Consider the following 26,512-nt stretch of genomic DNA (forward strand, 5'->3'; position numbering starts at 1 on the left):
AACCGTTTTGTTTCTCTCTTTTCTTTTCTTTTCTTTTCAAAATTCTGTATATGGATTTGAAGCACCACTTTACACCAAATAAGAAAAGGATAACAGATCCATGGATGAATACTTAAAACATGAAGTATAACAGTGGAGTACAAAAGAGGGAAAAGCAATGCTGTGGGTTACAATAAAGACAATGGCGGAAGATAACAAGGGATTGCAGCACAAGGCTGCAACTTCTTGGGCACTGTATTTCTGAATTTGTGAATAATTTCATGACAATGTTGTCTACAGAAATCTCCAATTGATAAAATTGCTCTTGGTGGGAATTAATCTGTGACTATGATCTTTATTGGTCTTTCTTACAAGCTTTCAAGCGTTTACCGCATTAAACTTAATGTTTTGAGTGCAATTTTATTTATTTGGAACAGATTCCAACAGGTATTAATGAAGAATTTATCCTAATCCAATGAATGCAGACTTGATCCTATTGGATTAAATGTGATAGCACAGGTTTACTCACTCAAGTGGCCAGAAAGTGTGTATGTATATAAACATATGGAGACACAAAATAACAGTTTTTTAAAAAGGTGAAGTCCAAATTTCAGGACCATATTCATCTGATTGGAGTCACAGGATCTACAGTGGGCTGCTGCGCTTTACATGTCTGGTGGGAAAGAGCGATGTGGTACGACTATACAGCATTACCACACAAAGCGCTCTCTTTTCATAGACAGGGTATGTCCTTGGAGATGCGCCTGGTGGACTGACAACTTGGTGGCAGAAAGTCCATCTTATGGCTGCTCAGACAACATCTAAATACTGGTACAGGTAGACCATTGGTTTAAAATGATTATGGTGAATATGATTAATGCATAGTCAGACAACTACTGAGGTCCAAGGATATATTTAAGTCACCGGTCATTATCACTATCTTATTCTGTACTTAATAAGGGTACTTTCTCACTTCATGTGTTGCCAGACCAGCCAAGGTATGTGACAATGCTGCATTCACATAGGGATCACTGCGATGAGATATGGTTCTTTTCTCTGCAGAAATGTCTCTGTCGAAACTATCATTGTGCCACATTTGAAGGAAAAGTGAGGAAGTGCTTTGTCTGGTGGAGAATGAAGTTGTCTGTAAACACAACCTCAGCGGCGTAGCACTCCCAGTGTCAGATCTAGTGGGCTGCACTGTTGAACAAAATTATAAACATTGGTCTAACCTGGCCCCAGATGGGGGAAGTAAAAAAAATACTTGTACTTTACGGTTGGAAATGACAGGGATGCAGGCACATTGTTTTGTGTATAGCTCCACACACACATCATACAATCACAACAAGGGAACATATATTTTAATATAGAGGAATATTTTAGCCAGCAATGAATGAAAACCTAACTTGTTGAAGTCTGGCTCACTGGTAGTGAATTTGTTAGAAAACATTTCAGCATTAACATATATGTCCCACTCCCTTAGGTGCTCATAGTCAAAACAAAACCGTAAAAAAGAAGCAAACAAAGTATCCATCAGAAAATTCATTTTTGATTAATATCACTCCTCTGTACCCACCCCTTAGACTTCCTTTAATTAAAACCCACATACACTGACCAAGACTTACCTTTTGAATCACACCACCCTCCAGAACACAAACTCGGCATTATCTGTACTCTACAACACAGAGCGTATTACGTCCTAAGTTGTCCACAGGCTAAAGCAATACAGCATAAACACGTAAGGGGGGCCTTTAAAACTTGTGTTTACCCCAGCTGATCATTTGTGTGAAAAGTATATCAAATTCCAGAAAGGACATGAACAAGGAGGATGAGAAAAAAATGTGACAGAAGCAAAAATACTGTCATTTTGTATTAATCACATTTGTCTGAGAAAATCAGAATGATTTTCAACCAACACAATATTCTGAAAGACTTTAAACAAGGTAACATCGTGAGACAAAAGCTGCTTCGACTCAATGACAAGAGACCCCATATCCAGAAAAGCAATCTGGTGTATGCAGTCAAGTGCAGTGAAGAATACACAGACACTTACATTGGGGAAACCAAGCAATCACTGAGCAGATGCATCATGCATGGCACAACACAGATGGGCAAACTTCTCAGATTAAGACTCAGGTTTCTCCCTGCACCTCTAAGAGACACAGCACAATACAGATGCTTTGAAAGGTGAGTTAGAGCGGCCGTCAACATGAAGGTGCAAAGACCATTGCTTAGCAGAGGAGAGGGCTTATGACACAACATGTGTGACAATGGCGTCCTTCGGTCCATTCCATAGAAGCTCAATAATTCTGCCTCCATCGATTAGCATGGCCTCCTTGACTGTTAGGCATCTCCACTACCAATTTACAATGGAATAGAATATTAATGGGGTGGCACGGTGGCGCAGCTGGAAACCGTTGGCCTCACAGTTCTGAGGTCAATCCCGGACCCGCCTGTGTGGAGTTTGCATGTTCTCCCCATGCCTGCGTGGGTTTCCTCCGGGCACTCCGGTTTCCTCCCGTATCCCAAAAACATGCATTATTATGTACTGGAACAACTGTTCCACACTCATCACATGCCAGCATAAAAGTGTCACAATGGAATTCATTGCTGCCACTAACAAAAACAAAACATTTTTTGGGCGACACAGACAATCATCAGAAATCTCTAGAAGAAATTCCCCCAAAAAATCTCGACATTTTGTGAAGTTGGGGTAAAAAAATAATAAACTAATGTCTGTATCTTGGAATATCATGCTCTAAACTGCATTCAGGACAATTCAAATTTAACTATGCAAAACTTTGAGTTCAGTGAACATTTTAGAATAGTCAAGTGAGTGAAGTAATTCAATAGCTGTTTAGAAGTTTTGTTTTCTGATTTCAAAATTATACACACACAGCCTCATTCGTCATGTTCAGTGCAGTATTTATAGCCAGATGGGTTCTGTCAGGACAGAAATATTATGGGGATGGTATAGAGTCTAGAAGACACCAGTCTTCAAGAAAGTGATTGATGTTACCTTAATAGATTGATGACTCACGATAGGTGAAGTGAAAACCACCTTAGCAGTTAAAACCCGATCCTAATATTGACGCAGGTAATGTAAGGAATGCATTAATGAAATACCAATATACATCAATTTTCTGGGCAGCTTATCCTCACAAGGGTTGCAGGAGTGCTGGAGTTTATCCCAGCTGTCATCGGGCAGGAGGCAGGGTACACCCTGAACTGGTTGCCAGCCAATCACAGGGAAACCGGAGTGACCGGAAAAAGCCCACGCATTCATGGGGCGAACATGCAAATTCCACACAGGCATGGGTAGCATTTGAGACCCGGTCCTCAGAGCTATGAGGCATTTGGTATTCACCATACCAAAATGAAGCTAAGTGTACTATAATCATTGCAAATATATTTAAATCCTGCCATCTATCTTGTATGAAATGATTTACATTCAAATAACAAATTTCACAACAACTGGGTTAGAAAGAAAATTTATTTTCCATCGTAATAATTATTGTGAACCAATTGGAAAACCGCCAGTTTTTCAACATAAACAAAATGAAATGGTAGTATGAAAATGGGGTAAGGGGTACGCAAATGTGACAGGCTATGATTGTCATGGGTGCCTGGTCAGCTTTAAAAGCTGTCAAAAAAAAAGATACAGCAGTCACTGTGCACATTACAAACTTAGTTGACCATTGTAAATTGGAAACAATACTGAAGAACTTCAAGGTTAGACTCTGTTCCAATAATAATATAGTATTTGAAATCATTTTTGTGAGTTTCTATTTCTCTGTTTTTACAGATGTTTTAGATTTTCGTCATGGTATCATTTCAGCATTGGTATTGAGGTACCTTATGAAGGTGTATTATCAAAGTCCGAATTTTGGTATCGTGACACCACCACTATGATGCCCGTTTCATTACGGTGAATCCTTCAGAATAGCTATCCATCTCAGTGTATGACTCTTTACTGGCCAGGTGCAATATTGGATAGTTTGATGCAGAAGATAAAATCACAGCGGGGCATTAAGCCGGGCCTGTCAGTGGCTCTTGTTTTGAGTCTGCTATTGCAACAAACATGGTCCAAAGCTTCCTGGCATCGACATGTCAGGCATAGAAAGCCTTGGGAGAGGGTGAATTTTTTTTTACAGACCAAGAAGGATCTCATCAGAACATGACGGCCCAGGAGGGAACACACTGGCGCCACATATAGTGACATAGTGGGCATTTGAGCCTTGAGCACGAAGCAGCGCCTTCACACCACAGCCTGTTCGACATACCATGAAACTCAGCAAGAGTTAAATATGAAGAAAACATTGTCCAAAGTCCCATGGTACATTACATTTTTTTCTTTGTGTGGGAAGTGGGGTTCACCCTGGCTTGGCCATTTAAAATTGTAAACAATGAATCCTTAATATGCATCTACTTAACTCATTCGCTGCTAGCTGTTCCATCAGCGCAGAACCCCAAGACTGCCGGGCATTTTTAAGCAATTTTATTCATTTTACATGCCCTACAGAATATTGAGTACTATGACTTACGTAGACAACAAAATCACAAGAAATAAAACCAAACTCTGCTTTTAAAAAAAATGTTTGTCTCTATCTTATACGGTTCTTTAGTAATCTTTAGTCTAATATATGCCAGTTAGAGCCAAATCTGTTTGGGAAAAACTGAGAAAACAGCCTTTTTGTGAACGCAGACAGATCAAGCAGAACAATGCCTCTGGCAGCAATATTTTTTCTTTAATGAAAATCTCAAACATCTGAACATAAAACAACACCAAGAAAGTACATTTGATCGAAAAATAATTGTTTTTTCATATTTAGCCTAAAAATACTGTCAAAATGTACAAAATTTACATTTGACAAACATGCATGAACAAATACAGCTCCCACACTTACACTTTCTTTCTTCCTTCTCCTCCTCCATAACTTCCTCAACAATCCAGGTTTTTATTACCTTGTGCATAAAATCTAGCAAGGTTTTACCCACATCTGGATTTTATTCTTTGGTGGCAATGAATAGGATCTTGTGTGGTTGCCATTGTCCTTGAAACGAGTCCCTCCTTCTGTTCAAAACACAACCTGTGCTGTTGAGAATTACTGTGCAAAATAGTGGAACATGAAGAAAAAAACCCTTTCAATTCCCTTTTTTGTTTTCACTGCATACTGGAATGAGAGTGGAACATTTGCTGGATGCATAACCTATACGTTTTAAAAAATATATCTGATTACTAGAGAACACTTTTTATTGATGATGTCTTTTACAAGTTTAAAAAAAAAAATGTTCATCATAATCCCAGAAAACAGTGGACTCATAGTTGCATTACTGAAAAAAGGATGAGCTTTAAATGGAAAATTAAAATCAGTACCAGCGACAGATGTCACATTGTAATGTGAACAAGCGAGACTAAATTATTCTTATGGAACAAGAATAGAAGGAGAGGAGAAGGGTGATTTGTTTGATGGTTAAATATAGCAAACGCTAGCTGCAAACAAGTTACTGTACCTTCGTCTCCATATCACCTGGATGATCTCAAGTTGAAGCTCGGCTAGTTCCAGATCATCCAGAGGGAGTTCACTCATCGGACAATTTTGGATCCCATTTACTCTAGTCCTGGTTGGCATACAATCAACCTTCAAGCAGCTAAGAGCATCTCGCCATATGGCCCCGAATTTTGGTGATAGCTTTTCTGCAAAGGGATTGGCTCAGAACGTCATCATTTTTTCCCTTGCATGATCGAAGACCTCATTCCAGTTGTTCACAGAAATAATTTTCTTGCCGTGGCCCAATACATTTCTAATACTGAAAGTTTTTTAAAGATTATTTTCATTTTCTCTTCTCTCTTTTGGACCATTCTGCTTGCCTCTTCTCATTGTCTCATTCCCGCCTCCTCCAGTTTTCTATGAAGGAGGGACGTTCACATTGAGACATTTTTACCGTGTACAGGGTGCCATTCCTCATTGCCGTGATCCAGATCCAGAGTTTTGACAATAAAACTTGCACAAGACCCTCCCTCACCTACTCATTAAAAAAAAAAAGGCAGTATTGACTGCTTTCGATGGCATTGGCATGGAATGAGTTAATGTTGCCTTAGTGATGCAATATAAATAAGGTAGAAACAGTACAAGTAAACACAGGTGATCATAAATGTGTCCTGCCAAGATTGTTCGTCTCGTACTGGGTGGTTTATTCAACAAGCACAACTGGCATTATTAGATAGATAATTGATTGAATGGTTTGTTAAGTTCACTGGTGACAAATTTGATGTCGAAGACAGGAAAACATCAGGCTCTGCAGAACTTCAAGGTTAGATTATGCATTACAAATTAGTCTTACAACATTCCCATTTCTTCATGATGCAGTAACCTCTTAGATCACAGCAACCTTCAAGGTTCAGTCTTTGATGAAAAGAGAAAAGCAACCTTGGCTAATCCATACCAAATCATTAGCAGTGATTTATCAAGTTGGATAGGGGATTGTGGGAAATAAAGGTTAGAAGAGAAAAAAAAAAACTCTTGGACCCACCCCAGGCTTTTTTTCCACCTTACCTGACCTGATGAATTGAGAAAATAAACAGAATTTTGATCAGAATGATGTTAGAAAAAAAGGATGGTGAACTTTGAAGCTAGACTCACTTTACTGTGAAATGCAACAGAGATGATGTCTGATGTTTGTACAATGTCCACAAAAAGCTTTATAGCACATCATGGTCATCTTTATTTAATGCCACAGTGATTTACACACCTGGCAACATGTACGGTACGATGTTATGCTTTTTAAGTAGCTGACACAGCTAGAGTACAACCTTTCATCTTGTAATATTCAATTGCAAATATAGTAGTCAGTCTGCACATTAGAATTCTCTGAGTCTGATGTATTTTGGCCATTGACTTGACAAGAAGAGCATTGATAGGCACAGATATACTCTGGATGGATATGAAAATAACTACTCATGGGTTTTATTTGTATTAAAAAACACATTTCAACTATTCCTGATTAATCTATGTCAGTGATTTCCAAACTCAATAGAGCCAAGGCACATATATTACAATTGAAAATTCTCACAGCAGACTAACAAACAAAAATGTCACACAAAGTACATCCTGCCATCTAATAGAATAGTCCCTTGGTATGATTGTGAGTGTGGCCGTTTATCTCTTTGTGCCCTGCGATTGGCTGGCAACCAGTTCAAGGTGTACCCTGCCTCCTGCTCGTTAACAGCTGCGATAGGCTCCAACACTCCCGTGACCCTCGTTAGGATAAGCGGCAAAGAAAATGGATTGATATTTTAAATCAAAAAGGTTGCAAAAAAGGTTCCTCTCAAATATTGTCAGTCTGATGTTCTTAACGTTCTTTTCACATATCAGGTGACTGTTCTTTTAATTTGCCTTAGTTTTTTCAGACCTTGATACTTAATAAAAGTTAACGTGGAAGTCGCAAACATGGTTTACTTCTATTTACTTTGGAATGTTGTGTCTTTCAAAAAGCCATTAGATGGAGTTGGTCATTCATTCGCTTGGAAAGGCAGGCTGCATGCATTCAGTTCCTACTCAGTGATTGTGACATTGTGAGTGTGAATGATTGTCTGTCCATATAAGTATGTACCCAATTATTTACTGATGACCAGTACAGGGTGAAGGCATCCTTTAGCTCTAAATTAGCTGAGATAGGTTTTATCGCCCTACGATCCTAAACAAGATAAGCACGAAAGAAACTACGATGTGGTGGATAGATAGCTATTCTGAAGGAGTTCTTGCTCATGCTTGGTTCCCGAATAAATGTCATGTGATCTAACACCTTCAGTAATTACTGAGGTTAAAGAAAAAAAATGACACTGATGGTGTCTGCGATAATCCCTGACACCGCTGTAGGATAGATTTATGTACCCAAATTGATTATGAATTCTGTCTTTATTTTGAACTTGAACTTCTTGTGATTGTTATTGCTGCCATATATATATATATATATATAATATATATATATATATATGTATGTGTATATATATAGACACACACACATCCATCTATTCTTAGCCAGTCATCACACACAATCACACCTAATGGGGGGGGGCAGGATTGAACCTGCTCCTCAGACCTGTGAGGCCAACGCTTTACAGCTGCACCACTGTGCTGTTCTTGAATTGAGAGCTATTGTTTACTGGCACTGTGGTGCAATGCAGGAAGAGAATTCGACCGATATATATCCGGGTCACAAATATGCAAAAAGATTTACATCAAATTCCAAAAGACATGCCTCCCATGCTTAAGTGACGGTTCTGTTGAATGTAGGACATATTGACATGGCGGCCAAGTAATGATAATGTGTGCACGCACACGGGTGCGCACGCACACACACACACACACACACACCCATGCACACACACACGCGCACACACATGCACACACAGACTGAGAGAGAGACATTTTTAACTGTGAGGAATATGAAACTCAAGTCTGCAGTCTGAAACAAGCTGAAACAAGATGCAGAAAGTCGTGATTGCTGCAGATTGTAATGAACATGTTGAAGGAAACAGGCTGATGAAGAAGTAATGAGTAAGTAGGGTATACAGGAAAGGAACTTGGAGGCACAGATGGTGGTAGGTTTTTGAAAAAAAAAAAGATGGAACACTTTTTTTTTCCAGAAGAGGCAGGTACATAGTGACCAACAGGAGCAGAGATAGTAGAGGCAGGGAAGAGTGGGTGGACAGCATAAGATGGTGGTGTGTAAGGTGACTAAGGTGACTCTGGTGGTGGGGAGGAATATTATGAAGACAAAGGAAAACGGTGAACAGGAGGCGCTTCCAGAAGACTGGACCACTACTGCCAAAGTGATCAGAGAGACAAGCAGGAGAGTATTTGGTTTATCTTTTGGCAGGAAAGGTGAGAAAGAGGGTTGTTGGTAGAATCTCAAAGTACAGGAAATCATACAAGAGGGTAGATAAGAAGTGGGACATTGAGAAGACTGAAGAGAGGAGAACGGAATACATGAAGATACGACATAGGGTAAAGGTGCAAGTTGCAAAGGCCAATTGAGGGTTATGGTGACATGTTTGTCAGGTTGGACACTAAAAGAGAAAATTATCTCTACAGGTTGGCCAGACAGACGGATAGAGATGGGAAGGATTTGCAGCAGGTAAGGGTGTTTAATGATACAGATGGAAATGTGATGGCTGATGCTAGTAGTATTAGGGATATATAGAAAGAATATTTCAAGGAATTGATGAATGAGGAAAATGAGGGAGAAGGAAGCATAGAAGAAGTGTGGTGCAACAGCAAGTGGCAATGATTAGAAAGTAAGAAAAGCATTAAAGACGATGAAAAATGGAAAGGTAGTTGGTCCTGATAACATTCTTGAGATGGAAGTATCTAGGAGAGGTGGTTGTGGAGTTTTTGACCAGCTTGTTTAACAGATTTCTAGCAGTTGAGAAGATCCCTGAAGAATGGAGGGAACGTGTGCTGGTGTCCATTTTTCAGAGCAAGGCTGATGTGCAGAGCTGTGGGGACTATAGATAAATAAAGTTGATGAACCAAACAATGATATTATGGGGAAGAATACTGGAGTCCAGACTCAGGGCAGAAGTATTTCTGAGCAATATTATGGTTTCATGCCTAGAAACCGTAGCACAGAAATTACTCCATGCATATATACCTTGTGTCTCCTTCTCTTTCTTGTGAGTTTGTTGTACATTGTCACTACGTTCCATTGTTTCTTGTTCCATGTTCTTGACTCATAGTAAGCAAGACCCTTTCTTGTGTTTTGACCTTGTCTTTTTCCTCATGGATTGGATTTTGTATTGAATTGACAGTCTATTGCTCTTCATTCTTGTTGGTTCGTTGGTTCTTTTTCTTCATACTCAAGATGTATGTCGTACTAGCATGGCACCAACTAATGGAGACCAATTACTTGTGTGTTATTAGATGCCTGGCCAATAAAGCTGATTCTGATGATGAGACAGGTGGCCACACAGTTTGATGTCCTCATCGGTATGATTCAGAAAAAGAGCACCCAATCCCACCACATTACCACTATTTCCTTGGAGGTCAGCCACCAGGCTGTAGGCTGCCTGCTCTGCTGCTGCTTGGCCAAACCACTCTCGTCCTGAGAAATTATTGGGAGACTCCGGGAATATGAAGCCATTCATCTCACAGTGCAAACTCCAATTTCAGCAGAGGGCAGAAGCCTTACCCACTGAGCAGGTGAAGATCATTTTCATTTTCTCCCACCTGACTGGCTGTATGGAGACAAAGACTATGGATCAGATTTTTCAGGATTCCACTGCCGAGAATGAGGCTTTGGTCTCTTTAGACCTTCTTACCAACTTGGAGTCACTCATGACTCTTGCCATAAAGATTGTCAAGCGGCTCATAGAGTGTTAGCTGGACTGAGTCACCAGACACCAGAGAACAAGCGTCGATTACCAGCCAAACAAGAAATAGAAATACAAAAACAAACAATGGTAAGTGTGGTAAGGAGATAAAGATATGGATCCAAGCAGGTTGGAAGGGTTAGAGGAAGGTGGCAGGTGTGTTATGTGACAGAGGAGTCTGTACTAGGATGAAGGGCTGACATGTCCTGCCAGTCCAGCCCTGGCTGGGCGGTTCCCAGCACACCGACACTAATTGGGAGGCACACACCTGCGCCTCATCCTCGCTGATTCACCCCGGTATTTATAGGACCCAGGGGACGACTGGTCAGGCGCCAGATCGCTGCGGTTCATGCCCCGTTCCTGCACTCCCGGATTCTTGATCGTGAACTCTGGTGTACCAACCTCCGCCTGTCCTCCGACCGACCCCGTAAGCTTGACGTCTTTGATACTCCCGCCTTCTCTGATCGATCTCCCGTGTACCGACCCCTAACTGCCTGCGGACATGCTTTCTACGCCCAACGTCCTAACTACCGCTGCTCCACTTGACTGTCTGCCTGATCCCCGTCTTGGAAATGATTAAACACTTTTCCCTAACTGCCTCTGCGTCTCCGGTGTCCTGCCTTTGGGTCCTCCTCTGTACTGATGGGTCGTGACAAGGGCAAAGTTTATAAAACAGTGGTGACCCCAGCCTTGTAAGCATTCGAGACGGTGACACTGAAGAGACAACAAGAAGCTGAGCTGGAAGTGGCGGAAATGAAGATGTGGAGGTTCGATCTGAGAGTGACCAAGTTGAATAAAATTAGAAACAAGCTCATCAGAGGATCAACAGAGGTTAGAGTTTTGGAGACAAAGTTAGAGAGAGCAGACTTCAATAGTTTGGACACATCCAGAGGAGAGATGAGAACATTGGTAGAAGGGTGATGAGGATGAAGCTGCCAGGCAAAGATAAGAATGGTGGATGTCGTGGAGGAGGACTTGAGGGCAGTTGATGTTAAAGAGGAAGATGCAGGAGATAGCCTTACATGGAAAAGGATGAGACTGCGGCGACCATTAATGGGACAAGCCAAAATGAAAAGAAGATAAAATAAATTTGTCAGACCAGTGGGGTTGGGTTTATGGGGTTTTCCTGCCACTTGGAAAAAGCAAAGCCACTGGGGTTCTACTACTGGCCAACCTGCCTCTCCTCCTGGTGTTTTGTTGCTTATTTGTAAAACAGAAAAATAAAAAAATAAGGGGTGTTAAGAAGGAATACACATTGGGAATGTCACTCTTTTTCATGTTCATGTATTTTATTATTTCCAATTGTATTTCACCCAGCTGCAACCAGACTTGTGGCTTATGATGCTACCAAACATACAGAAATGAAAATACTTCTCTGCCCCTCCTCCCCCATTTCACCATCACCTTAGGAAATAAAATAGAAAATGTTTTCTCAGGTTGCAGGGTATGAAAATGAATGATGGTTGAATATATGAAGAATATTGGTTTTTCAGACTAGTGATTCAGTAAACAATGTTCTGATTTTTCATAGGGATAGGAACATTTCATTGAAAATGGATTTAAATAGCTTTTTTAAAACTACTTTTTTGTGTTTGTTAGACCAAAATGAGATGCTTCAAAAGTACTCAGGCACTGAAGGTAATTGATGGCCTCTCCTTCACACAGTCTAGTGGAAAGAGGGAACACTGTAGGTTTATGAAAAGTAAAACTCCCATATAATGGCGGGATGTGATACCTTTCTTCTTACCTTCCTCCCACCCTTGGGGAATTTCCGGCCTCTTTTCGGTCTTCTGGTTGTGCTCTTCCGGTGTGTCCCCCGTAGTCACTATGTTCCATGTAAACTCAGGGACACCACTTAAATTCTGGTCACATCTTTTGCTTGTGTCGCACAGGGGATCTAGTAGAAATAAATATTTAAATTATCATGAGAAGGGATTTTTATACACTAATACCAAATACTGTAAAACAGCAGCAGTAGTATAAATCAATAAAAGGTAGAAATGAAGAAAAAAACTATTTAGATGGAAAAAGCAAGAGAAATTAAAAGAAAAGGCATTGCGCAGTGACCAGATAATAATGCTGGATTATGATAAACTCGGCCCAACTCATTGAATGAACAGAAACATATACTGTAATAAAGCTAAGATACAATCATCATCGTCATCATCATCATCATCATCATGATCATCATCATCAACATCATCATCACTAATATACACCGTTCCTAATTAAAATTATATTTACATCCTAATTAGAAGTAATATGATTATTGTTAGTTCTTTGTAAGTAGTAGACATGAAGGAAAAGCAACTCCCTACCATTCAACTGTGTTTGTAAACTATAGCAATTGGGCTCACAGAAGCAATCATGTATTGTCATTACCAACTTCCCAGTGCCACATTTCCATTACGTTTTAAAGTTTTTTTTAACTTGTTAAACCAAGCAAATGTATCAGTCCAGAAAGTGTAGAAGTTTCATGTGCCGTCACTGATAACACTAATGAGTGTATCAAAGTTAACACATTGCTAGAGGGAAAGTTAATTTAACAGTAGGCTAACCAAATGCACGTGTAACTTATGATTGCTTTCAGAAAAGAAGATTTTGGCTCTGCCCTAACATTGTGGAATTTTGGGTGTCATCCCGGTTTTTTCTTAGGTTTTCTCTGTGTACTCTGGTTTCCTCCCAGATTCACAAAACATGTATGTTAGAATGATTGAAGACTAAATGGTGTTAAGAGGTGAACCTGAGTGGAAATCATGGTTTGTTTATGATTATCAACACAGTGTCTGCTCTGTGATTGGTTCGGAAAACTCTTGACCAAAGTCAGCTGGGATAGGCTCCAGTACACCCATGACCCTGATGAGGATAAGCAGAGTAGCAAATATACTTCCATCATGAGAAGATTCTTGTTGTGTCCTCACTTACGGTAGGATGAAGCTTAGTAAAGCTTGAGCTACTATTAACATGGACCATCCACAGTATCGATGAACACCATAAATATGGTTTTATAAAAACCAAAACTTAGACAGCATAAATATGCTGTTGCTTGCAGAACAGATGCAACCATATGATAAATACTATGTACTGGAGCCCAATGACTCCTCTCTGGGACTTCTTTCTTCTCATTCTTTCCTTTACAACTGTCTGGAATGTAACGCTATGCATGGTTCTTTGCTTACCCTATTTCAATACTGTTCAATCAAAGCGACTCTTTTCATGCCCTTTAAATGTAACAGGAAAAGTGACACACAAAGTCTAGTTTTTGACATCTTGGAAGAAAAAGCTGATATGCTTGAGTCTGGGAGGTTGAAGTATGCAAAGTATGTTTAAAAGGAACTCAACACAGCTCTCCATGAGCGGACGATGTAAAGTTGGCTTGGCTGGCCTTTCTGCTTCTGCATTAAATACTGTACATATGATCCACGCCAGATGTCTGTAGAGCTTGAGTATTAGTCTACCCATGCTACGACAAGGGGCTATCCCCCTGTTTTGGTACTTTCGTTGATCGTTGTATGGTTAAGATATTTAAAATTGAACATCAACCATCGGGTGGGCGTCACCAGAGCTGGTTTCAATCCTGTGCAATGGAAACAAGTGATTTCATACCCTTTAAAAAGCACCATGAATAGCCTAGTTGGTGTCACATCATATATGAGGACGAGGACTTAATAACCGTGACGAGATCATCTAGGTATAAACCAATTAAATACAGTAATCACTCATTTTTCATGGTAAATTGGGACCAGAACCACCCACGAAAATTAAAAAACTGCGACGTAACGGAGGATGTATGTTTATGTGGGTACTAGAACGTCGAATATATGTAAACAGTATTTGATCTTTGCATACTTGAGAAAAAAGAGGTATTTAGTTAAATCTTTAATTATAAACCCATATAAATATAATATGTATACTATTATAGATTTATAATATAAATTTGAATTATTGTATTATATTGCTGTATAGTTACCCTTTCATCACTCGGATACTTCTGCTGGAGGCGCTGTGTGGGTACCAGAATGTTTAATCAAGAGTACAGCATTTAAACTTTGCATACTTGAGACAAAAATTTAAACAGTACAAGTGTCTACTTAAACAACAACAATAAAACAACTTTTATAGTCGTACAGAAAGTAACAAACAAAGCAAACACGTGATGACTTCTCCTACAGAGCACAGAATGTTCCCGATGCACAGTTGTGACACCACCTCGGCTGCACCGCTGTGACGTAACTCCCGTTTCGCCAATGTGACATCACTTCCGGTTTGCCGTCGTGTTATCACTTCCATTTCACTGTTGTGGCGTCCCCTCCTTCGACATGAGCAACTTTTGCTCATGAGGAGAACGTAGGTTATGTCTTTTTCACCTTCTCCAGCCCGCTCTTGCCACATTCCAACGAAAAGTCTTATTTCTGCAGGAAGTCCATATTTCGTAGCACTTCATGATGCTAGATGGTCTATTGATGAAACCATTAAAAGTTGAATTTAAAAAAGTCTCTTTGCTTTGTTTTAGTTTCTACAGAATCTACATAATGATGATGTCCACAAAAAAATAAAACTTTTAAGACATCCCAGTATCCCTCACTAACTTACTAATCGACTATAAAGGATGAATTAGGTGGGTTTCATTATTTGTTAGTGTTTCAGGCATTCCAGGTAGAACATTGAAAATAAGATGGACCCCGAATAGTACCGACTTTGGAACGGAGAGATTAACAAAACTGTTTGAATGGAGAATGTGGGTAGTGGTACGGATGGTGAGCAGAGACCAAAGATTGAGTTGGGTCTTGTCAATGAGCATTTTATAGATGAGCATGGACCAGAGAATTTCACTGCATGAGCAAATAGGGGTCCAATTAACTGTGATGGCTGCCAAAGGTGTTTCTATTAGTGTTTATTTCACTTCATACCTATCCTAACTGCATTGCCTGTATTTGTTATTTTAAAAAATTCTGGATTCGTAATGGTCAACAATAGAAAATCAGGTGCTATACAGAAGTCCATGTTTGACTTGTTTGGGCCTGTTTGATATTGAACACAATCAAGCATGTTTGGGATATTATTGCATTCCTAGAGTAGAATAGAAAGCAATCTTGTCATTGTTTAGTAACAATGGCTGTAAGCATGCAAAAGTAGAGGGCAGGAAAGACAGAGATGTTTATTTGTTGTGATGGAGAGCTGATGCGAGGCGTCACGGCCAATTGGGTGCAGAGGATCTTTGGGGGACAGAGGCGGCAGGGCTTGTCCATCGTGCTGAGCAAGGTTAACAATCTCCAACTCACCTGACATGGGCATCCAATTGTTGGGAAAGCTCAAATCATCCTCAGCTACCCAGGAAAATCTCCAGTACCCTTGAGGAACGCTGGTCCTTTCAGCCAATGACTCACCTTTAAAAAAATAAACAGCCAACTTTGAGGAAATGCAGAATTGTTTCTCTTTTTGCATCAAATAGTTACAGCAATAGTTGTTCAGTGTGCAGTGCGGTTTAGTTTCCTTGGAATATTCAACAGTGCAAGTATTTTTACAGAAACTGCAAATTATTTTTCTTTTTTAAATCACAAAGTTCTGGCTTTGTTAACAAATTAAACTTTTAATAATACATTGAGATTTCATTATCATTTTATTTCATAAATAACATTCCAAAAGATGCATTTGGAGCGAAGACTATATGTATAGTTGTATCACAATTGCTAATAATTGACTTGATATTATTGATATATCTGATCCTCTGAACTCTGAGACTACATAAAGCATTACAAGAATGTTATTGCCATTTGATGAATGGAACTTTGTGTGAGTCTTCTGCTGAAAGTTCCTTCTTGTGCTACTATCATTTACTCACCGCCTGTTTCTCCTAAATCTATGGATAATTAGTACACTGTCACAGTTCAATAAGCCACAGCCAAAGAAGCACACATCTGTTTTAATCAATCAATTTAAAAGAGATTTAAAGAGGGGATTGATTGTAAACATCCTCTTTTGTAACCCTGAAAAGAATCAAAAGAGTGTAGGCCAACTTCTAGTTCTGCTAGATCTCACACCTGCATACATAGTCGATCACATGACAATGATTTTTGGACAAGGTTATCCTTGGCAATGTTTGACTTCAGTCTTATCAATATAAGTGGCTTGAAGGGTTTTAAAACAAGTTTTCTACTACGAAAAAATATCTGCCTATGAAGATATGCTTCCACACCTAAAGATTCCAGACTTCTTGGATAAAACTACACGTTTTTCATGTTTTATTTGGGTTCGTAACACACGAGAAGCTTTGTTAAGTATATTGTGTAATTAACTGCAATGAACAAAAAACACCCAAATCCTAATCTCAGGCAATATATTAGAAACCACAATGCTTGATCACTTATTAAGAAACCTGAGGACTTTCAGTCTTCATTGATTATTTTCCATGTATATCTTTTAATAATAAGTTTTCATGTTTGATATTTCACAATCCAAACCTCAAGGTACTTATTCAGTCATTGACATTGGGTCTATGCTTGTAAACCGTTATACAACCAAATGATTAAGTCACTAGATAGAACACTGACACACCATTTAGAATAAGTGACTCCGCAGTCAAATATTTCATACTGTGTACAAATAACCTAATATCCTTTTAGTTAGCCTGCCTCTCCCCAAAAAAGAACATTTCATCAGAGATATCAAAGGGCTTCAGTCAACCCGTTAGACAATATGCACAAACAAAAATCATGATCACTCTTATGCACTGCTCCTCAACCCAAGGATATCCAAATCATATGGTCACAATATGTGGAAATAAGTGCGATCAAGGGTTAGGTAGAAAAAACACCTGGAGGTATAATGCAGTAAGGCAGACTTTAAAAAAAAAAAAAAAAAAAAAAAAAAAGCAGTGATCCGAAAATAATGCCAATTATCCATGAAAAGAAAGTAGGTTGGACTAGTGGGACAAATTTTTTTTCAATCCTTTACACATGGGATTGCTGAGCAGTTACAGTAGGTGAAGTGATTAGATCCAGCTAAAGAGAGATGTTTGAAAATGACAGATAACTGGACGCTGAGCTGCAGTGATTAGAGCTAATTGAAGTGGAAGTGAGTGAGCCACATTTTATACTCCAGGACACATTGGTCACCCATATTTTGATTGTCTTCCTTTTTTTCCCCTATTGATTAAAGATGTACCTTGGGATACATACATTATTGCCTAAATAAATAGATTACCTGTCTGTTTCAGTAATGCATTATTAAATACACATCAAAATCTCCCGCTTCAAAATTGGGCAGCTGAGATTTGGATTCGCTGCCCACTCCCCATTACAAAAGACCACATGGATTTCTATCAGAGGATCCCTCATGATCACTAAGCACTAGCTTTGACAAAATTCCAGTCAGGTAGCTCCTCAGAACCAAAAGCATCTATGTGCACACGTTGTCACTTACTCACATTCTTCATGGGACCATCTTTCTAATCAAATGCTGGAAAACTGTCATGAGTGTCTGTTTTTAGTTATTCTTGATTCTCTTTAGTTGTCTTTCTTCATATTTTCTTTATCACGTCATCTGACGTGGACCTTTTGTTTTACGTTCTGAAAGAAGGGGACCCTACTATGTCCTCGGACACGGTTCTGTGTGGAACTTTCGAGAAGTACCTATTTAAGAACGGGATGGCTTTTCGACGGGGCTTCTTACAACCAACCGCTGCTTCGGACAAGTAATGACTCGTTTTATGCCACCCGCTTTCTGCCTCTCGTCTTTGGGACACTTCTGAAACATTTGCTGGAAATAACATTCGCCTACAAAGACATTCTTTCAGTCTGTGGTGACCAAACATCGTTTCGTTCATAGCTCATGTTACACATAACTAAACTGGCTTTGTACTTCTATTTTGTGTTAGTTTGTTATTATATTGTATTGTGTGTGATTAAATTGTCTTGAACGCAATATAACATATACTTAAACACAACAACTGCGTCATAATGTTAACATCGTGACAATAATCATTCAAAATATTCCATTTTTTTTCAAAAAGTTTAAAGATTAGGCAAGTCCATTCAAAGATTGATGAGGATTAAATAAGAGAAGATTAAGACGTAGTATATACATTGTAAGAGTATCTTGTAAATTGAGAGGGTTGTGTAAATCTCCTGTTATGAACTGAAACAGCAGATGAATATTGTTGGCGTGAACTCTGCCTTGTAAACAAGACAGAATTCAGAAAGCAAATTTGTGTACAAATGTAGGAGAAAGCTCATAAAGTTAAAAAGGGGTGCCCATAAAACCCAAGTTAAGGCTCCAAATTACAAACTGCAAACTGAATTTTGGAAGAGAGCACAGGATTCATCCTGCAGAGAGTGCCTATCATAACAAGGTACAGGCAAAGGAGTTGAGGCTCAGAAGCACGTATACATACATTATAAATAGTTCAGTCAGTCGAAGACGGGTCAGCAGCTGTTCTCACTTGGAAAAAAAAACGTTTTTCTGCAGACTGCTATTGGTTTTTGACATTATACTGACACTGCAATCAGCTTTCACAACATATGATGAAATAGCAGCTAGGCTTAACAGCAAAGCTTATAATACCACCACATGAATGTCTTTGGAGCAACATTCAAGATGCAAGATTTGTTTATTTGGCATTTTTAAAAATATCAGTGAGTTCACTCAAGGCAAACACAAAAAGGCAACAAATGATTGGTAAGGCCTCAGTATCAAAAAATATCCACAGAAGAGGACAAGACAGAGCTGCATGACGATGAAGACTTCAACTGGGTTTTGGTAATGCTCATTAAAGAAAATGATTTCATTGTCGGGACAAGCATAAAATAAGAGGCCTAAGAAAGCAGCCTGTCAGGAATTCACAAAAGACACATAACATGGTTAATCCACAGATGGTAAATTTGCTGGGAAAAAAATGGACTAATTTGCAATGCTGTATAAAATGTTTGTGGCTGTGGGGTGTCTGATTTAACAGTGGAAAGCACTAATTTAATGAATTATATCCGATTTTCTTCCTTGCCCTGATAGTGGCTTTTCCATTTCCTCATGAAAAGTGTGCACTGTTCTTACCAAATAGTCTCCACTTTACTTTAAGGCATTGTAGCTCAAGATGGAAACTAATAGTGTGGCACTGCTAGGGTCAAAGGGAATAAAGGGGAAAAAAATGCCGACTTCTACCAGGAAATACATAGACCAGACTGCAATTGTCATCAATTAGCCCATGCAGAGTTGATTTCAAATTTTAATGACAAATAAACCTAAGGGTAAACAGTTAGTCTTCAAATGACCTAATTTTATATTTTTTAGGGGAGGAAGCAACCCACAAAATCACAGGGATAACCCACACCCAGTGCTAATTCAAACTAGGATTTTTTTGCGGTGAGGCAGCATTGATGACCACTGCGTCATAGTCATGACTCCACCTGGGTGTACTCCACCACCAACCCAATAAGATGTAATCGTTATTGTTCTGTTGAGCACCAGTGGTGCTGGTAATTGGAATTATTAATGTTTTTTGATGGACATCAAAAACGTCTTTCATCATTTACACAGTAAAAGAAATAAAAGGATGGACTGTTGCTAGCGCGATGAACAAATCGCTGCTCATCCGAGTTGGTGATTGTGGCAAAAAAAAAAAAAAAAATACTCTAAAAATAACAACATGACAAGATGCTGGCCTGTCATATTTACTTTCTTTGTTTTACGGCTGTCATTTCAAGTTACTGCGGATGTGCATAATTGTAAAGTAACCAAGTCCTGCAGTGTATCACAAATCACGGATGCATGTAGTCCTCTCCCCCAAGATGATATTCTCATAGGAAAGAAGTACTTCTTGGCCATTCCTGAAGATCTGCATGAATGCGCACGATTAATCCACCACTTCGTGACGGATGATTGTTCGCAGCTGAAACCTAATTGGTCTGCCTGCAATGTTTCATCTCAGCGCTTTAACTGGACTTTCATGCTGCTGCAGGTAACATTGTACAGCGCTGTATTTTGTGACAAATGTTGTTAACTCAGCATCCATTGCGGCATGTTCGTCCAAGAAGGGGGATCCAATGGATAGGTTTCAATGATGTCACCCCAGACCTTTGACCAATCGGATAAATTAACGATAGAAAAAAACTTCACCTATCGCCTGTGTTATCTGACCTCTGTGACACACAAGATAGCGTCATTGGAAACCTAGCCATTATCTGTGGTCCCTTCTCTTTTTTACTTATTTTTGTCCTTTTTAGCTTAGGACGTTAGGTCACGCACAAAGGAGAATCTGTGTCCCTTTTACGCCAGAACAGTTTCATAGCATCACAATGGATTTTGAAGTTGTCACTCTGGTTTCTTTGTATTTTGATGGAAATTTATTGAGAATCAGAGTGGATCCGTTTAAGAGAACCAAAGACAAAACACGAACAGTGAAGATGAGGAATGTATATCATTATACATATATATACCTACAAAAATGACTCATTGCACCCTTTGTGAGAGAAGGACAAGAACATATTGGACAAGAAAAGGGCAGAAGGGAAAGCTTGCAGGACAAGGGTTGTGAACCCAGGTGCACACCTGAAGTGTGGTGTGAGTGCCCATTCAGTTTGTGAATGTCGACAGGACCAGAGTATGTGTGAGGGGGTACCCAAGAAATTTCCCTGGTCATGAGTAATTTGTCGCAATAAGTGAGTGCCCCACACCCAGAGAATAAGTCAGAGGGGTGTGTGTGTGTGGACAGATGCAAGTGACTTCACACCATTTTGCATGCACAATGAATGAAGAAGTATCAACCATGGCTGTGCCTACACCGTGGGGACTGAGAACCCCACCCAATCAATCAAAATATGGAGTCAGGGCTATAGTACATATGAGGACTCCAGTGGACTAAACACATCTTAGATAGGGTGGTCAATTGGCCCCACACAGATATCCCAAAAACTGCCCACCCAAGAGGGGGCTGCAGGGAGAGCAAGATAAACCCCAGGTTTCCAAATGACAGTCATTGACCCTTCCCTGTGTATCAGTGTCCATTTCACGAGGGGTGTGGTGTGTGTGCACTGCTGCCTAACAGTATCCCCAAAATATGGCTGTACTTGGTGCATTAAAAGGATGCCGATGCTTGTATGTAACACATTTAAATCCTGCAGGACATGCAAGGTGGAGGGGCAGGGCACAAATGTGACTGGTGAAAAAAAGAGACGAGTGAGAAAGAGAGAGAAAAGCCTGAAGAGCGACAGTTGGGCCCCGCCACTCACTGCCACCAGCCAGAGCACTGGCAGGGGGTGGTGGTCTCAATCTTCCTTTTTTTTTCTCTCCCAAAACGCCATTTGGAGTTTTTCCTTTTTGGTTGAGGGTTCACATCAGATCTCCTATCTTTGTCAAATATGGGTCTGTAAAGCCTTTGGAGACTTGTTTGATTAATTGGTCCACAAATAAACTTGACTTGACTACAGTGTTACTTTTTGCATGGTTCAGAAGCACTACAGTCAACTACACTACAACTGCATTGACTACAACTCAGTCATCAAGTGTGATAACCTTATTTTGCAGGTGGCAACATCAATTCCTGGAGATGACTGAGATGACAGACAAACTGCAAAAGGGTGACATGCAGTGTTGAACAAAATATTTTCTTAGCTATAGTCACTAATTACTTTTTAAAAATTGCATGTTAATTAGTTACTAAATTACCCCAAATCTCAAAATGTAGAGAAAAATATTCATTAAGTCGATCAAGAAAGATTTTTAAAATGCTTGCAAGCTTGGTTTTAACTGGTTTATGATCCCCTCCCCCACTCAGTTATTTTTGCTTTCTTGACACCAGCATTAGTCGATTCATATTCTGTGTGATTCCACTCTACCACGGCATGACAACCTCAAACTGTAAATCATCTCTGCTGCATTCCAGCAACTTGTCCTAGTTGCAGCTTAGCAATCAGAGCCATGACCGTCACCCTCCATTCATGACTTGGCTGGGCGGCCAAAGCAGTGCAATTCATCTCTCTGGGCTGGCCTTTCAGACTTGATGTTCTAAATAAGTAATATTATGGACTGTATGTTTGTCTTTGAACTTTGTTCTATGTTTTGATATACATTTTGGGATCATGTCTTGACATCGGTTATTAAGCTACAGTACCTGTCTTGTATTGTGTCTATCAATCATGCCTGTTGTCAGTGTGTCAGTATGCTCAACTCTGAACCGTAGCAAGTAGTGGAGTAACACTCCAGACCGATCTTGATAGCAAGGCCACATTTTGAAGGTTTTGATCTTTTTTCTGTCTCCACTCTCAAAACTCTCAATTATTGTCTTAGTCTCCGACAGGCCGAACTCAGTTTTTTCTGTCGAGACTGGTCAAGACCAGGACTGATCAGCTATTCTTCAACTTCATGAATGTGATAATGAAGAGCAGCACTTGATAAAACAACAAGTACCTTGAATTTGTATGTTACTAATCCCCGACTATAGACATAATGATTGCAACCTTCAGTATTTGTTGTGACTGAGTTGAAAGGAAATGATTCAGTTGACAATTCAAAATATTCATATTGACCCGACAACCATCAAGTATACCCAATTATCAGTGTTAATATGCAATATACTGTAGAGCATAAGCATGTGATTTTTTTTTAATCATCACTGAGCCACCCCACTCAACAAGTTGATCCACTCTTGTTCTAAGTATAGCTATTTGTCTCTACGTAAAGAATAAAAAAGTATATCTAGAGTGAAAAACACAGAGAATCTGTGCCCACTTCATTTGTGAAATGGAGAGGAAAAGAGGAATGGCGGTAATGTTTGAATTCCAGATATTGTTGACTTAAGCTCTCGATCACGAGACAAGGTTATGTGTGAAGCCTCAAGTAGGAAGTGGTAACACCTGGATATAAGAAGTGGATCAAGTCTTTTCAAAGCTTAAATACAGCAACTTGGATCTAGGAGTTAGCCTTGTGAATATTATCAGCTCAAAATAAAAGCCACCGTAATGTGTGGGTTTTTATTTGTTAAAGTGAGATTAGTTAAATGCAAACATTTTAAATTTTAATAGAGACACATTAAAGGTCAAGTGTCATTCCAATAAACATTCTAAAATAGATATTGTCATGAAAAATACATCTAACATTATTCACTTCAATGTCTATATGAAAAAATAAATATGAGCGGAGAGCGCATCATCCATGCGCAAAGTTGTGGAAGTGTCATTCGATGACATCTAAGTGGTCGCCATATTGGCCGCATCCCCTGTCCGTGACATCACCCCGGAAATTCGCCGTTGAAAACACGCAGTGGACCCTACTATGGGAGACGAACACGCCCCTTCTAACACGGAAACTCTTTTCGAAAAGGAGACACCACACAACTGAGTGAAGTGAGTGGGGCAATATTACCTTATCGTTTTGAGCCATATTTAGATGATATGTGATCAGGGCCAAACCGCCTCCCCGTCCGATCCACTTCCGCAGCGGAGATAAGCCATCGCGGCCCGGTGCCATGACGACCCACCCCGGTAGACAAGGCCAGCCGGGGTGGCTCATTTTCAGCACCGAGGTGGCTTATTAAGGATCTGACCCGGGTTGCTTTACGGCGTTCATAGGCGCCATCTACGATGAACAACAGCGCCGAGCTGGGGCACTTTACGGTGTTGTTGTCGCACGCGGCTGAGTGCGGCATTGTTGGCAGCGTTGTTCAGAGCCGGGCCGGTCAGCGTGACAGATGCGGCAGCCTTCGCTGGCGAGGCAACGCAGCAGCCCTTGCCGGTGAGCCCGACGCCGTCTGACGCGCAAATCGACACATTTAGTATGAAAGTTCATACGTACGCGGAACTTTTGTTACGCTTTGAGACCGATTACGTGGTCCGCCCCAAACTATTATTTTTTTTAACAGCTGTATACACACCTACCTGTCATTTGGAACCCATGAAGTTCTCGTCAATTCATTTTTCACGACAAACCGGGTCTCTTGCAAACTTATGAATGGTAAATCCGTCCTCCCGAGTGTTCAAGCAATGTCCAGTAATCCAATGAGCCGCCATTTTGGTTAACACGAAGGAACACCGAACTACCTTCCTGGAGGTAAAACTAATAGAAACAAACGAGTCCACTGCAGGGCGGTCCTGCCATGTACGTCACTTCCTGCTTTTACTGCAGAAGGCAGAGTTGTTGTTTTTTATGACATGACAAATGTCCAGTTCAAAACTAAACATTCTATAATTTGAGGTAATTTCGATACCGAAAAAGTGGCTGACCATCTTACACCCCGTTATACCAGCTAAACACAGAGCCAAAAAGATTATTTTTGATTACTTATATGTACAGTACATATTGAAATACACTATGTATTGTATAGAAGCTATGCAAAATATTTAAAATAACCAATTCTGAAGTGGCTTTGAAGTAAAATGTCAGAAAATGGATTTCTGTTGCGAATGCAGAGTTCATCTGTTGAAGAAGATCTGATTACTACTAAATACTGAATATATATAAAAGAGGTACATTGAATTTAACACTTAACAAAACTTAACTTGACATCAAAATGAGATTACATTCAGAACTAATTGAAAAAAAAGATTGTTCATACATTCATGCAATGTAATATAATACAGTTATCACATACGGGATGAAAATGTGGGTGTAGTTCTTATGGAATTTCACATGATCATTATTTCCTTGGAATTTCACGGGGATGAAAAAAAAATATATATAAATTGTCTTCGAGATATTTTATTCTCATTTTAATGAAGTACAACTACTTAATCTCGATGATTTTACAATTCACACCTTTTACGATAATTACGTAAGCTTTCAATGAGTCATTCTGAAGAGCAATTTGGTGAATAACAAACCACAACCAGTATGCAATATATTATGAAAGAAAACAATTGCGAATGCACATTATTGTTTTCAGAATGCGTAAAATGAAGAAATTAAATTAAATACAAAAAATTATGTTTGAGATATTACTTAATATTAACTGTGTTTATCAATTCAACAGCCAAATAAACTTTTATTGTCAATTATGTGCTGAATACAATCCAGTCATTATCCACGGTTGGCAGCACTTGGTCTAGTCCAAAAAACTTGTAACAAAAACTAATTGGATCAAATGTAGCAATGCACATGCAACAGAGTGGTAAAATATTAATTTGACACTGATACCGTAACGTTAAATAATTATACAATGCCTCAAAATGCGGGACATATAATTTCACCCACCCCTGCCACTCAAGCACTGTTCGCTGTGAGCAGTGGTGGCTGATGCCTTTTAGACGTGGGCCTTCACTCAACAGGCAAAACAGCAGACAAACTCTCCCCCCCACACCAAATAAAAAAAACATTTCAATAAAACACATCGTATTAACCAGAAATGCCTCTTATTTACAGACAAACTCAACCCACTTTTGCTACCTGTGATGGGTACAGGCCGATTAAGTCCTTTAGAAATGTTAACCAGCTACAAGCATTGTCCGACTAAATGTCAAAATCTCCAGTTTGTCTTCAAAAGGTACGCCTTGAAATTTTGTTTAACAATAATTTCCATCATGTTTGTCATCTTGCTCAGTCGCCGGCTCCATGTAGTGTTATCTACAGGAAATCCACTTGAGTAGCTCTAAAACAATCAGAGGATGGAAAAATTTCTAATGTCAATGGAGACCAGCCGGTTACTGCTGTTTATCCAATCATTCATTTTCATAGCCGCTTATCTGCCTATCCCAGCTATCTTTGGGCAAGAGGTGGGGTACACCCTGAGCTGGTTGCCTGCCAATCGTAGGGCTATTCACACCATTCACACCTAGGGGAAATGTAGAGTCTCCAATTAATGCATGGTTTTTTTTTTTTTTTGTGGGTGGGATGAAACCGGAATGCCCAGAGAAAACCTACACAGGCATGGGGAGAACATGGAATCTCCACACAGGCGGGGCCAGGATTTGAACAACAGTCCTCAAAACTGTGAGACAGTTAACTAACCAGTCGATCTTAGTGCTGTTTAGCCACCCATCCATTTTCTGAGCCGCTTATCCTCACAAGGGTCACTGGCATGCTGGAGCCTATTACAGCTGTCATTGGGCAGGAGGAGGGTACATACTGAACCGGTTGCAAACTGTCATGTTCCTGGCTTCCTGCCCAGGCTGGGCGTGGCTAGCCAATTAGTCAGCGCACACCTGCACCTTGTTCCGGCTGATGCCTCCCAGTATA

At 39.8% G+C, this 26,512-nt stretch overlaps 1 protein-coding gene across 5 annotated transcripts in view; it reads right to left on the minus strand.

The window, feature by feature from the left end:
- Positions 1-26,512, minus strand: part of alk (ALK receptor tyrosine kinase) — a 453,734-nt gene that overhangs the window by 260,793 nt on the left and 166,429 nt on the right. For 3 of the 5 annotated variants that reach the window (XM_061844089.1, XM_061844092.1, XM_061844093.1), the window contains exons 2-3: positions 15,637-15,741; positions 12,090-12,251 (exon numbers count right to left, since the gene is read on the minus strand). In XM_061844089.1, the coding sequence (XP_061700073.1) occupies positions 12,090-12,251; positions 15,637-15,741 (267 nt within the window). Of the gene's footprint in view, positions 1-12,089; positions 12,252-15,636; positions 15,742-24,219; positions 24,383-26,512 lie in introns of those variants that run through there. The other 2 variants (XM_061844091.1, XM_061844090.1) reach the window with 2 other exon arrangements.

This window comes from Syngnathoides biaculeatus, chromosome 15, assembly GCF_019802595.1.
Source record: "Syngnathoides biaculeatus isolate LvHL_M chromosome 15, ASM1980259v1, whole genome shotgun sequence".
Lineage (NCBI taxonomy): Eukaryota > Metazoa > Chordata > Actinopteri > Syngnathiformes > Syngnathidae > Syngnathoides > Syngnathoides biaculeatus.